Here is a 15,723-nt window from a genome sequence, read left to right on the forward strand (position 1 = left end):
ATATGCTGTATAATATACTTAAAACATTTATGGAGTTATATAACTAAAGGCTCTAAGTTTGCCCAGGAGCAGAAGCCCATAGCAACCAGTCATCAGGCAGCATTTGATGGTCACCTTGTTCTGCAACCTCTGATGGAATTCTATATAGTCATGCGAACAAGTAAGTATACTCCGTGCAAAGTTTCCTTCTTTTTTAACAAATGTGGACATATAAATACTTGATCTTAATTTAAACAGTATAAAAAGAAAAGGTGATGATTATTTGTTGAACAAAAAATTAAAAGATATGCTGTCTGTAGTAAGTACAGCACACCTGTCGTTCTAATACCTGGTCAGGGGTGCTTCGCCAATAAGGCGAGTTGAGGCTGTCGCCTCAGGCGGCAGCGCCCCACTAGATATCAGGGGCAGCAAAAATGCTGCTCCTGGTACTTTAAGAGTGAATTTCTGGGGGAGGGGGGCAGCAGCAACTGCTGCTGCCTCAGGCGGTGGAAGGGCCAGGATCGCCCCTGTACCTGGTATTGCCCATCTTTGGCAGCACAACTTCAAGCAAGCATTTTTTGAAACTGTCTGTTAGTCTCTGACATCAAGTGTGAGAAGATTGTCATCATTTCTCCAGCTATGCAAAAAAAATGGGTTTCTTACATGCACAGTCCATTTCAAACACCCCAAGCATATCAATGGGCTTTACACAGCCAATTTCTTTTTTTCTTCAGCTATTCCTTTGTGTATTTACTAGAATGTTTATGTTCATCGCCAAATTCCTACTTTGACTCTATAATTGTGCACTGCCCAGTCCCTGATCTAGGAAAGTAGCCCTGAAACTTTACAGCTGGTATCAGGTTCTACTGGCAAATTGCTGTTTCTGGTTTTCACCAATCATGTCTTCTAAAACTATGGCCAAATAACTCTATCTTTGACAGTCTGTCCAGAGCATATTGCAATCTGCTCTTTGCTAGGTGTTCCTGGGCAAACTTTAAAGTCCAAATATTCTTTCTGGACAGTTTTCACCAGGTACACCTTCCATGTAGGTCTAATGCGTGCAGCCTCTTTCTAAGACATCAGTGGTAGCGAGAGCTACTTTTAGGTCCAGTGATGAAATTATGGGGTTCTTAGAGATTTATATAAGAATCTTGCATTCTGTTCTTCGGCTAAACCTGCGGGACAACCTAGCTCCACTTGAAGATGATCTTCCAGACAGTGGAATGATTGATGTATGATTGTTTGGTGATCGTTTTGAATGCCTTCCCAGACTAGATAGGCATTCATAACCTTCTTTTTAAAGGCCCCAAAGATATTCTCAGACCAGGCATGATGATACCACAAGAGCAGGCCAAATTAAATGTCCGAGGATTAAATAAAACAGGTTCCTCCAAGATTCTAAAGATGTGCTAATCATTTTCTCCTGATCTTGAGCTTAAATAGATATTTGAGCTAGTGATAAAATTATTTATTTAATTTATTTACAGTGGTGTGAAAAACTATTTGCCCCCTTCCTGATTTCTTATTCTTTTGCATGTTTGTCACACTTAAATGTTTCTGCTCATCAAAAACCGTTAACTATTAGTCAAAGATAACATAATTGAACACAAAATGCAGTTTTTAAATGAAGGTTTACGTTATTAAGGGAGAAATAAAACTCCAAATCTACATGGGCCTGTGTGAAAAAGTGATTGCCCCCCTTGTTAAAAAATTAACTTAACTGTGGTTTATCACACCTGAGTTCAATTTCAAAGGTTATAAAGCCATTTCTAAAGCTTTGGGACTCCAGCGAACCACAGTGAGAGCCATTATCCACAAATGGCAAAAACATGGAACAGTGGTGAACCTTCCCAGGAGTGGCCGGCCGACCAAAATGACCCCAAGAGCGCAGAGACAACTCATCCGAGAGGCCACAAAAGACCCCAGGACAACATCTAAAGAACTGCAGGCCTCACTTGCCTCAATTAAGGTCAGTGTTCACGACTCCACCATAAGAAAGAGACTGGGCAAAAACGGCCTGCATGGCAGATTTCCAAGGCGCAAACCACTTTTAAGCAAAAAGAACATTAAGGCTCATCTCAATTTTGCTAAAAAACATCTCAATGATTGCCAAGACTTTTGGGAAAATACCTTGTGTACCGACGAGACAAAGTTGAACTTTTTGGAAGGTGCACGTCCCGTTACATCTGGCGTAAAAGTAACACAGCATTTCAGAAAAAGAACATCATACCAACAGTAAAATATGGTGGTGGTAGTGTGATGGTCTGGGGTTGTTTTGCTGCTTCAGGACCTGGAAGACTTGCTGTGATAGATGGAACCATGAATTCTACTGTCTACCAAAAAATCCTGAAGGAGAATGTCCGGCCATCTGTTCGTCAACTCAAGCTGAAGCGATCTTGGGTGCTGCAGCAGGACAATGACCCAAAACACACCAGCAAATCCACCTCTGAATGGCTGAAGAAAAACAAAATGAAGACTTTGGAGTGGCCTAGTCAAAGTCCTGACCTGAATCCTATTGAGATGTTGTGGCATGACCTTAAAAAGGCGGTTCATGCTAGAAAACCCTCAAATAAAGCTGAATTACAACAATTCTGCAAAGATGAGTGGGCCAAAATTCCTCCAGAGCGCTGTAAAAGACTCGTTGCAAGTTATCGCAAACGCTTGATTGCAGTTATTGCTGCTAAGGGTGGCCCAACCAGTTATTAGGTTCAGGGGGCAATTACTTTTTCACACAGGTTTAGATTTCTTTTCTCCCTAAATAATAAAAACCCATTTAAAACACTCATTTAAAAACTGCATTTTGTGTTTACTTGTGTTATCTTTGACTAATAATTAAATGTGTTTGATGATCAGAAACATTTTGTGTGACAAACATGCAAAAGAATAAGAAATCAGGAAGGGGGCAAATAGTTTTTCACACCACTGTATTTAAATGGATTTAAATTACAGAATGGAGCACAAAATACAAATGGGCCGTGATATTTGTTATATTATATCACTTTTATTAATCAGTATTGTTAAAAGGCCATCTCCCATAGACTCTATGTATTCAAATTTTTACAAATGATTTACCTTTTCTCTATAATAATAAAACAATACATTGAACTTGAGCCAAACTAAGATATCATTACTGTAATCCTTATCGGAAGCAAATCTAGCCTATTGGGTTTAATTATTGTTTACATAATTTTCTAGTAGACTTAAGGTATAAAGATCCAAATGACAGAAAGATTCCTTATCCAGAAAACAAACACACACACACACACACACACACACACACACACACACACACACACACACACACACACACACACACACACACACACACACACACACACACACACACACACACACACACACACACACACACACACACACACACACACACACACACACACACACACACACACACACACACACACACACACACACACACACACACACACACACACACTCCAGAACTGAACCTTATAGGATTGTTCTGCATCTGTTTTAAACATTTTTAAGGATTTCATTGATATGGAGTCTATGGGAGATTGCCTTCCCATAATTCAAAGTCTTTTGGATAACAAGTTTCCGAAAAATACCTGTGTATATAAAATATATATATCCAAAATGTTTAATTTTTTCCTTTGCACTTTTTATGTTTTTATGTTTTCATTTGGACAATTTACAACTAACAGTAGAGAAAGAGAGAAATTAATTTTAATTTGCACCTGTTTCGAATCATATAATTATTTGAATATTACACAGAAATCTTTGTAAATTATTTTTCATTATAAAATTATTTGCAGATTGATATACAAAATGCGTCTAGTTTTTAAAGAATAACCTATAAATGGTATCACATTAATAAAAGACACGTAGTTTGCCTAGAAGTTTGCTTTTAAACAGGTGACCAGTAAATGCTACCTGGTGATTGGTTGCTATGAGTTATTGCTCCTGGGCAAACTTTTATTACATAACCCCATTCAAACCCAAATGTTATATATGACAAGTTGTCAAATGCCAACTGTCTATAAATAATTGTGTAGTTAGTAGTTACAAAAAGGTCAACATGCAGGGCAAGTACTAATTATATATTATAATTAGTTTCTGGTTATACAACCAGTAAAGTTAGTGCAGAGAATTTAAAGAAAATAATAATTAACATTTAGGGATATGTTCCCTCAAAAAACACATTGAAAAAAATTGCTTGGCTAAGAAGAAAAGTGTTTGCTATTTGTGGTGCTGGGAAAAACACATCTCTGATTAAAGGTTTAGAATAGAATGAGTAAAACAATTAGAATTTAGCAGTGGTTGATTTTATTTGACACACATTTTGTTATCTTAAACTGCTGTAAATGGTAAAGTTCGATAAAAAATAGGTACTCTTTGTCTAAACGGTCAATGGAATATGAATCTTGATGTGTTATCTGGATACCACTGTACCCCTCCCTCTTCCCCCCTTTTTGTCTTCTGTACCCCTTCCCTGTTAACAGAAAACAATAAAAAGGTCTACTATATAAAAAAAAGGTACTCTTGGTTAACTTCAAATAATGTCATCCCGTAGAAGTGTGTGTTTTTGTTTAAATTGTTGCCTGTAATCATCCATTTGAACATGCAAATTTCCCCATCATAGAAACTAGTGCTTAAACCAGTGAATCACTGGTGGTTATTTAAATAGAAGCTTAAATACATTTCTCTGTAGATTGCTACTTGCCCTATGATAAGCAACAATATGGCCTTACAAAAGGTTAGGTAAAAAATCAAAATATAAATGAAAATTATATAACATATCGCTAATTATTGTTTGTTCAATGTACTTGATCACTGTATTCATTTGCCAGTGAAGTATTATTAGACAAGGGGAATGGCTGAAGCCCATCCCACTGCATATTTCGCCATGGATCTCTCATAAGCAGAAAGGGAACCCCTGGCCAAATAAGACTTTGAGTTCTGAGTAACCCATTTAAGTTGGGTCAAAAGGTAATCAGTTAAACCAATAATAAAGATCGAATAAAGTACTTAATTAATGGTCACATTGCGCTAACTAAAGTATCCATAATACTATGGGATGTGACCTGTTATCCAGAATGCTCGGGACCTGGGGTTTTCTGGATAACAGATCATACCTTAATTCTACTTGAAAGTCATGTAAACATGAAATAAACCCCATTGGCTGGTTTTGTTTCATAATTATAGTTTGTTTCCCTGAGATTTCATTACGTTGGAAATTTTAGATGGTTTATGGGGTAGTTTTAGAAGGAACAGAAAAAAAGTCTTATGAGCATGTAAGACAGTTCAAGATATGCAAATAAGAAGTTGCAAATGTCATGTGACTTACCACAGCCAGTCTGTGTCCTCCAGTCACTTACAGGAATTCCTAAAGCTTGGCACACAAGGGCATAAGCTTGGATCGATTGACAAAGACTGGTTCCATTGTCACCAGAGCCGCAAAGATCATAAACACAACTATGAACAAATGCCATAGGGTCCACCACAGAACCACATTCCCAGAGAGGGCTTCCTGTCATATTTATAAAACCACAGTATTCTGAAGAAAAGTAAAGTGATTCTGTTGTTGCATCACACAAACTGCAGTTATCTAAACAGCCAGGAGAGCATCTCCAGTCTGGGTGGTAAACTCTCCAGCTCTCCCCTAAATCTACTACTGACACAGCCGGTCTCCCATCAGATCGAAGAGTGTCATCTGTTGGATTTTTGTTATAGTTCCCACACATTCCACAAGTAGAGTTAATATAGGTTCCTGGTACTGATATAGAAGCATAATGTTGTCCATCGTACATCACCAGAAGGCCAAAGTCTGTTTCTACTGCAGTTGATAAGCCACTTTGATAAATTTTAATGGCACCAAATTCTAGACTTACTGGGAGGGAAAATATCAAGTTATTTACCTGTAATATAGATAGAAAAAGAGAATTTTAAACTTTTAATATTCAGAATCCATGTCAACAACAGATTCTTTTGTGAATGCAATATTTAGGTATATATGTTGACTGGGAATTGTTACAATTTGCAGTAGAACTGTGGGTTATTTTTTGCGCCAAGACGTCAGCATTCACCTTAGTATTCAGGGCAGACAAATAAAAAGTTAATCATGGAATTGCAAATTGCTTTATAACAGCTCTTAGTTAGCTATAAAGCAATAGAGTGAAATAGATTTGTATTATTCCCTTCAGGGAGAAATTGTATAGCAGGGTAAATAAATTATTAGGAATAGGTTTAGTACTGTGAAAAAGGCAAATTGATGCTATACTTTCTCCTTCTGAGTAAATGTAATTATTGCAATTCATATGTTAAATCGCTAATCCATTCTTTGGATTCAGACGCAGTCTTATTTCTGAAATACCAGCGTTATATCTGTAGACTCCATTGGAGAATCACTTAAGATTCTTGCCCTGCATTGTGTCTTTGAAATAATTGGTTAGAGTGTAATGTTTCTAAGAGCATTTGGTGAATAAACAATATGATTTTTTTAAGAAGGGCTCTTTGTCTGTTTCTGCTAAACCTCAACTGAAAGGTTTTGTTAGAATTTAACCTACTTTTCTGTTTCTCTTCTATTTGTCCTCCCCAATGAACCCTTAAGTTTCAGGGTGTAACGAAATCCCTTTTGGAGGAGATAATTACTGGACCTCTGCCAAACATGCTAATAGATACTAAATGGAGCTTTTAACTGACAAGTACAGTATGTGAATCATTTATCTGATTTAAGAGCACAGTCCTTGATATCACGATAAAAAATATAAAAATGTTCTCATGACCAGAGGCACAAAGCAATGCAAGGTATGTCTAAGATAAGTATACTTTTAAATAATCATTTTCTTTTAGATAGTACTGTGAAAACCCTGGTAGCCAAAGGATCCCAAAGCAAGATAATACAGAAATGTTAATATTGTATGGGCATTGCTCCCAACACCTCAATGGGTGCCAACTAGTTCTGGAAAGTCTCTCTCTATTTATATTGCAGACACCATTGATAAATGGTTATTTTGCAAACATAAACTATATACCAGCCGTTATATAAGTTGTCAAGATCACTGCAGCTACTTTTACATGCTTTCTTTTATGTCCACTATGTCATCTGCTAATTCTTACCTTTACTTTCCCAAAACTGTTCTTTGGAATAACAATATTGTATGAATAGACCTCCAGGGAAATGTCTTTCAGCCATGAAACTGATGAGCCTCCACGGTTCTCATTCTTGGCTTCCACACTAAAGAATGGGAGATGATTGCTAGGCCAGCATTGCCTAGCTAGGAGGTAAGAACATGAGCCCTGAAAGTGGAACAGGAGTCCATCAAATGTGTGGTAGTGAGGATCTCCAAAGACTACACAAGTGCTGCTCTCTACAGGGAGACACTGGTAGAATTTATCCTTGGGTTCACAGACTTCATATGGGCCACAGATTGACTCTTGACAGGCAATCTCATTATTGTTATCCAAACATCGACATCGCATGGAGCAATTTCCACTTTCCCAGAACAGTTCTCCTTGACGCAGAAAGTTCCCTGATAGCAAAATAAGACAATCTTTTAATGGTCTAGCAATACGAGTTCTCATCTATATATCATAAGAGCAAAAGTTCAATCATTTCGGAAAGGATTTCCTTTTAAAGGCTAGGTCTACCCAAAGGAAAAAAGTTAAATGATAAATTGATTCTGAAAAGCTACTGTTTCTGTGTATCACTTTTCAATCTTCTGCTTTTCCTGCCTACTCATGCCATTAAAACATTAGTAATCAGCTCTCTCCCAGCCTAGACTTCATTTCCCACAATGCTTTGTATGTTCTGTGGTTAACAGATCTAAGAAGAAGAATAGCAGAATTGTGTAAAGCATTGTGGGACTTGGAGTCTTGTCAAAAAGAGAGCTGATTTCTAAAACATTGGTTCTGTATTCAGGCAAACTGAGAAGGGAATAGAAATTGACAGACAATTACAATTTAATTTACAATTACATTTAAAATTATTGACATTTTTAATAAATATATATATCGGAAAGTTACATTTTCTTTCACTGAAGGCATGGTCCTAATACCACAAAGCTTAAATGTAGTTATTGTTTCTCTATTCACTCATTGTGATGTGTATAGGGTGTGGACCTGTAGAAAACATTCTTAGCCAGTCATAGTCACTTAGAAGTCCTATAGCCATCTAGCTTTCTATGAATCTAAATGGATCAAAATATCAATGGAAGGGCTTACTTTGGATAGAGCACTCATCACTCATTGTGCAGCAGTAGCAAGTGAGAAAGGAATATGTGATGATATGTGTAACCAAAAAAAAAATGCAGTGGGGATATTATACACTCTCCTGTCAATGATAGGAATCCATGTCAACCCATCATAAGTGACAGTTCTGACCCACTTTAGTGTGTTGGAGTGTAGGAAATTCAGCGTATGTGGCAAGTCACCGGTAATTTTTACAAAGATTAACAACACTAAGCATTGTTAGAGACGCTAATCTGGTCTGCCATTGAAATGTAATTTTAAGTGAAATATAAAATAGCTAAATATTTTAAAACACCAAAACCTAATGCCAGAGATTGCTGCATGGATATACATAACAAAAAACTAATTATAGCAAAATTGGGATTCTTTTTGCAAACAAAGCTGGATTTGGGTTTTAAGACTTTTAAATAAATTATGTTTAGCAGCAAACAAGAAACAAAGTAGGGCCTTAATAAGTATATAAATAAGTATGCCATAAATTTACTAGTAGAAAAGGTATAAAATTCTATGTGTGTAAGATATTAAAAATACAGGACATTGTTTGTTCCAATCTATAATTGCAATATGTCTGTTCAAATAAGTATTTCATTATCTTTTTGACATTGAACTTCACTTTCAACTCTAATTTAGTTTCATAACTACTCTGACCTTGCTTTGATATAAAGAACTCAAAGCCATTGTGTAAATATGTAACTAGCTGCATTTACATTGAACTAACATGGCCTTGTCTTTGTAGAAAGTTTTCAATACCTTTAAAGCTGCAGCCATTGGCTGGGTCAATCTCTTTTCCATCTATCCTATAAAGCCAACGACCGGGGAAGTTTACATTTGTAGTGTCTTCAATGTTCACAATTTCAGGAGAACGGGAGCCAGGGAGACTGAAGAAATTTGTTCCATTACCGCCATTAAATCCAGCCTACAAAAGTAATAAAATTTAAAGATCTACTTCTGGCCCTTAGAAATTAATAATACCATATTCATTATTCTAAGTTGCTTAGTGTCTTTTTTTTTGACCGACCAAAGGAATTTGGGAGGAGAATTTGAAGGAGAAACTAGGGCTTTTGTATTTTGGAATAGATTAAATTGCAGTTTTCTACACAAACCTCCAACTTTCCCCACTCTACTAAGACCCACTTTTCACACCCTTACATTGTGGCAGCAAACATTGGCAAAGCATAAACTCTTACCTAAGATACCGCCAATGTTACCACTTTGGGGAAGTCAGGACCTCACAGCAGGCCTGGACCATTTAAACACCCCTGCAGACTTAACAAATATTCTACTCCAGCCAAATGAAATGTTTCACCCACTTTCCAGGAAAATCAAAAGGTACCAGGAATGTAGTTCCGAATTAGAATTGTATAATCTTTCTAGATTTTGCTACCTTCAAGGTGAACTCCCGATTATTGACCCAATCTCAGCATTTTGCCGATTGAGATACACAAAGAAGGGATTAATATCACGATGGTATTATTTACTGAATACAATAAACCTGGAACTACATCGACATGCTTACATGGGAAAATGGGAAAAAGATTAGCAATGTAAAATTGATCTGCCCAAATGGCAGAGAATGTGGAAAAATGCTGCTAAAAGCCCAATCTGTACTGTAATTAGGGAAAATATTTATAAAATGCAAATGAGATGGTACCACACCCCGGTTTTACTACATAGCCTATTCCCCCAAACAGCCTCTCCCACTTGTGAGGTGTGATCGTGAGGAGGGCACAATCATACATATATTCTGGACGTGCCCAGGTCTGAAAACATATTGGGAATCTGCAAATAAATGGGTAAATAAAGTACTATTAGCAGATATTCAAATTGATCCATTGATGTTTATATTGGGAGATAAGATACCAAAACTTAAAAACCCTGAACAGAGATTGGCTATCTTCATTTTATCAGCAGCAAGGTGCTGTATAGCAAGCAAATGGAAGGATCCAACCCCCCCCAACCAAGAAGGATGTACATCGCTACGAAACGATAAAGTAGATAAGTTCGCAATTTTGACCCATTCTTTCCTGATGAGAATAGATAAATTACACTAATTTGTGCTCCAATAAGTCAAACAATTGCAATGCCAAATGTTTTCTTTGTTTTTGTCTGTTATTTTATTATTAGGTTATCTATTATTTTTTTGGTTTTCCTTCATTTTTCCTATGTTTTTTTACTAATCCACTGGGTCATAGCTACATCTAAGACAGCAAAACCCAATGTAATTAAATGCAGATGAACCAATGTTTATAAATAGGGCTCTGGTTAGCCCATGCTGAAACATGTTAAACCACGAGATACAGTAAAAACATGTATGTGACATTGTTGAAATGTATTACCAATAAAAAAATAATTTGAAAAAAAATTGCAGTTTTCTATGCACAAGGCAGAATCTATGAGTTGTTATCATTAAAGCAAACAGTACAGTGCAGCTTTTGCCAGAAAGTGAGAGCATCAGAATACTCTCAAAAACTGATGAATACTGCATTAAACTTAGTGCAATGCAAGTCAAATTGGAGCTTAATCATTCAGAAAGCTGTTTTTATTCAATTTTCCATGCAGTAATGATTTATTACAGTATGGAAAAAATATTTGTAAAGGTACTGGTAATGTATAAAAAAAATATTATTAATTTTTTTTTTAATAGTATGAATAGTACTTTTTTAAAAGTATGAAGACTTAGTTTACCCCATTAAATGTCTATGCTATAGTAAATATACTATTTTACTTGACAGAAGACTAATACATTGCCTTTATTGCAGGCATATTTAATATGAACTAAGATTAATTAGTCTTAAGCATTGTATAAATAAATGTTCTATGTGGCTGTAAAAATAATTTGTCTTTGGATAAGTATATTAAAAATAATTGAATATGAAAGCATTTCTATTTTACCACCATCTCTGTGAGGGTTGGTAACACCAATTCATGTGAAAATTGGTTAAAACCAGTCCATGTGACAATTATTCAGAGTTTTCTAGTACTACAAATATAACTTCTAACCTGAGCCATCACTCCACCAAGACCAGTGAGAGGATCCCCTCCACTTGCTGTCCCTGTGGTCCAAGTGATTTCTGCATAGTTAAACATGGCAAAGCTGGATGCCCCGTCTGAAATCAGCAGAACTTGAAATGTATTTACCTGAAAAAGTAATCAAAGTAGCATGAAAGCACCATATCTGTCTCTTTCTTATCATCCCTGGAAGACTGACAGGTCTATTAGGACTTGGCAAGATGATACGATAGGATCCACATTAACAAAATCTGAGATATGGAAACCAGCAGAGATAGGGACAAAAGTCACCCAAAGAATGCTGGAGTAATTTGTTTCATATAACAATTGTCACTGTGACATATTAAGAGGCATTTTCTAATTTCTCTCATTTTTGCAATGAAAAATGATTAAACTAATCTAAGAACAAATCTCAGTGATTCTGATGTTGTTTTTAGTTGTCTACTTAAAATAATTTCCCCTCTATGCAAATTTGAATAAGTAATAAAAAGAGTAAAAATCTATTTCGATGCCGAGGTAAAATATTAGAATGTGAAGTAAAAATTCTCCAGAAATTCTCCAAAATATATTGTAAAAAAAAATAGTTTTAATTATTTTTGGATTATTTTGTATATTTGATTAAATATACAATATCCATATGTTTAAAAGCATATGGTAATTTTTGGAAAATCTGTTGTTCATTTTATAAATATGCCCCATAGTCTTTAATGCCCATTTCCATTGTAAATCTCAGACATCTTATTTATAAGTGATGAATATTTCAGCAGATTCCCCTTATAAAAGTTAAATCCCTTGGATATAGGTGAATGGATCTACTCACTCTTCCAAAATGTGCTGCAGTGCAGGTAGATAGTTAATGTGGATAAAGGGGATATTATGCTTACACAATACAATACACAACATTCACATTTGTATGGTATGACAGTTCCTTGCATTCATAAGGAAATATAACCACTCAACATCAATTAAATAAAATTAAATAAAATATAGGAAATGTTGGGTTATTCATGTCCCAGAGGTTGTTTTTCCAACAAATGACTGTACCATGTTGGCCATTCATAGCATCTTGCTTGATGAAGATAGTCAGACCATGTTCATACCCTGCATTTATAAACCAGTTCAATCAGCCAATAAAGATCCTTATTTTAATACAACTTCTCTTAATTTTAGAAGCTCAACCAAAGCAAAAACATTAGCATAATCAGATGTTGGAAATCTTGGCAACTCCAGCTCTCAAGTGCCACAATGGGTGATAGTTTGAAACTAAATATACCCAAGAATAACATAGGCTTAATTCACTTATAAAAAGCCATCACTATACTTTTTATGTGTGCAGCTGTTGCAGTATTTTGATTGCAGTAAGCAAAGTCAATAATCAGAAGCAATGGAAGTGTACTGGGAGCAGAAATTATGGTTTAGCCTAATTAGATTTTTACTCCTGCTCACACATGGATTATTCAGCAATCATTAGGCAAATGCAGCATTGCAAAAAACATTTATAAATCAGTCTTTTGATTTTTCCTCTGCCTACAAAAGCAACACAAATACTGATTTACTACTTAGAGGAGGGGATGGTTACTCCATCACTGATTTATTTTTGGAATAATTTTGTTAACTCCAGAAATCAATGTAATAGTAACATGATTTAATCAACAAAATATGACATGATTTAATCAACAGTTGTATCCTCAAAACTTGGCACAATAATATAAGACTGGAAATAAGATTTATTCAGGACAGAAAAGTGCCAGCAATACTAAAAATAACCAATAAAGTATCACATGTGTAAAACAGCCGCATGACTGCTTTGTTTTTCAGCTAATTAATATGTCATAATATATACACATGCTATGCTGATTATATTCTAGTGTGTATTTGTGTATATGCAATGTGCAACACAAAGATTTTTCATTGTATCACAAGGACTAATTTATTCTACCACTCTTGCCTATTTAATAAGGCAATTTCAAGTATTATTATGCATAAGAAATGTACACATTTACTAAACATAAACATTGTAACTCTAGTTCAAGGTCTAGGAACATGCAGCATCCAATCAGACACTTGCTAATAAATATTAGCCAAGTAAATACTACTTGCTGATTAGATGCCTCTTTTATGGTTAAAACAGTGTAAACTCTTATAATTCTGACATATTGTATATTTTAAGTATACAATAGAAAGCATAAGAGTGGGAAAACAATACAAAAAAAGTATTTACTGGTGTTGTGCTGCTTCCACCATAAAAAGTAACCTCATCCCATGTGACTGAAAACACCCAGGTGGCTGTGAAATGTGGAAGGTTCCTATAGTGCTTCCTGATTTCCTTGGAGATCTTCTTCAGCATTGCAGGGTCTGTAGTTTCTTTATAGTAGATCTCCCCACGAATCCCATTGTGGACATCAGCCCAAAACGGTGCAATAAAGGCTCGTCCATCTGCTAAAGGAAATGCCTCTGGAGTGAACTGGCTAAGAAGAACATTGAATGAAATCACACCATTGTTGTTAACCTGTGAATAGCAAGCAACAAGGTAGAACAAGTCAGTGCAAACTAGAGACAAATACACAATCACTAGTAAATTTGCTTACACTTCAGACTGATACAAATTCTTACTCTTTGTATACCTGTACTACCTTTTTTATTGATACCCGCTCTATATCTGACATAAGCAGATGCTGAGTAAAATATTTTGGACAAATGCTATTGGCCTATTTCAGAAACAGTATGTTTTTTTATACTTTTGGAGATGTAGAAACAATTCTAAATATATATATATATATATAGCAGAAATGCATACAGTGCTTTCCAACACAAATGTGAGGTATTAAAAATTAAGCAGTAAAAAATAAATACATATCTGTTAATACACAGTTGAATTAAGGTCCCTGGCCAAATAGCATACAAACTATAAGGAGCTTCTACATTGAAGAAGGACAGTGTAACAATTAGTTGGTCTGTCAGACAACCTGGGAGCTGAAATTGCACAGCCAAATATGGCGGGTCATGTCTTAAGGACATCAATATTTTTGTAGATTTATATTTTTAAAGTTTATTTATTGCTATACTAACTGCTGTTTTTCAAACCTGCCTCTAAAACTAGTCTGAAGAAAAGGAATAATTTTGTTTATTTTATATGAAATAGTCACGACTATAAACTCCAGCCAACGTCTTTAATACTTGTAGATGAAAGCATATATTTTAGTCAATTTTAATATTAGTTTTCATGCCAGTGCATGGGTTAAGGCAAGGGTATTAAACATGCTCACTGCTCCGGAACTACAACTACCAAAGCTTGCAGCAAGTGATAGAGTAGAAATGCTGGGAGTGGCAAAGGATGACTATCCCTAGGACTGAGCAGGAAGTGAAGTGTACAAATACAACTGACTTCCTGTCCATACTTCCATTTGCCTTCCTGTTTTTGTACATTCCTTAACAAGCTGAAATTGTGTACAAAATATGTATCGTTAGCTTACCAATTAATGAGAACATGGAACAGCAATGTTTGAATTTTATATTATCATAAACTTGAAGCAAATACACAATAACTTATATTATGATTGACTGGCTATAAACAGAAGTTGTTGAAATAGCTGTTCTATTGTCATATTACTAAAGACTCACCAGACAAGCATCATACATCACACAACTTCAGTGAAAGCAGCTAGTCCTACCCTGAGATTTGAAAAGTCTGCATTCCTGATATTGTATTCTGTGCTGTAAAATTAACGATGGTTTCCAGGATCATGAAAAAAGACATCACTATTATGTTAATGGATGAATCCAAAACATTCTGCACATTCTAGTAATGATGAAAACCCCATAGAACGAGCAAAAAAAAAAAAAAGCTACTTAGAATGATTGTAGATACATGAATCAGAGTATCACCAAAATGTACAATACTGCAGATATCATATAATGTTTTCCTGTTGACTCCAACCTTGTAAATTGTATTATTGCTGATGTAGTATGGCCATGACCCGTAATATAATATCTAATACAATTTGCATCTTAATGTGCATTGAAATATAAGATATTAAGTTACAGACTACATGTAACACATGATCATGGAAAATGTGTGGACCCTGGTCAAATTTTCTGACCACTGTATCTTAGGCTATAGAAATATTAAATTTGATTAATGTTATCAACACAGCTTTGAAAAATTAACTTTATTGTATGATCCATCTTAATAATACAGAATCAATTATATACAGAATAACAACGATCCCACATAAATACTCAAATGTATACCCAATGTCAATGGCGTCAACAACTACCAGTTTTTAAAAATGGCCACTGTGCAGATCAATGTTTAAAAGGAATGATGGATTCATCAAAGATTGTAAGATCTTTTCAGGGTTTCTAATTGCATATGGGAATTTCTAGAACACGTTTATGTATTCTCAATGTTGGAAATGTACTATGATTTGCTATAACTACAGTATTTTCGGAATGTAAAAATTGTGGCACCACCCAGCCGTCCTCATACATGTTTTATTCTCATCT

At 35.4% G+C, this 15,723-nt stretch overlaps 1 protein-coding gene across 1 annotated transcript in view; it reads right to left on the reverse strand.

The window, feature by feature from the left end:
• tecta.1.L (tectorin alpha, gene 1 L homeolog) overlaps positions 1-15,723 on the reverse strand; it is a 55,921-nt gene that overhangs the window by 37,482 nt on the left and 2,716 nt on the right. Inside the window, exons 5-9 of the mRNA XM_018225761.2 lie at positions 13,439-13,726; positions 11,209-11,346; positions 8,959-9,124; positions 7,078-7,490; positions 5,306-5,876 (exon numbers count right to left, since the gene is read on the reverse strand). Of these exons, the coding sequence (XP_018081250.1) occupies positions 5,306-5,876; positions 7,078-7,490; positions 8,959-9,124; positions 11,209-11,346; positions 13,439-13,726 (1,576 nt within the window). The remainder of the gene's footprint in view (positions 1-5,305; positions 5,877-7,077; positions 7,491-8,958; positions 9,125-11,208; positions 11,347-13,438; positions 13,727-15,723) is intronic.

Source organism: Xenopus laevis, chromosome 7L (genome assembly GCF_017654675.1).
Source record: "Xenopus laevis strain J_2021 chromosome 7L, Xenopus_laevis_v10.1, whole genome shotgun sequence".
In the NCBI taxonomy this organism is placed as follows: domain Eukaryota; kingdom Metazoa; phylum Chordata; class Amphibia; order Anura; family Pipidae; genus Xenopus; species Xenopus laevis.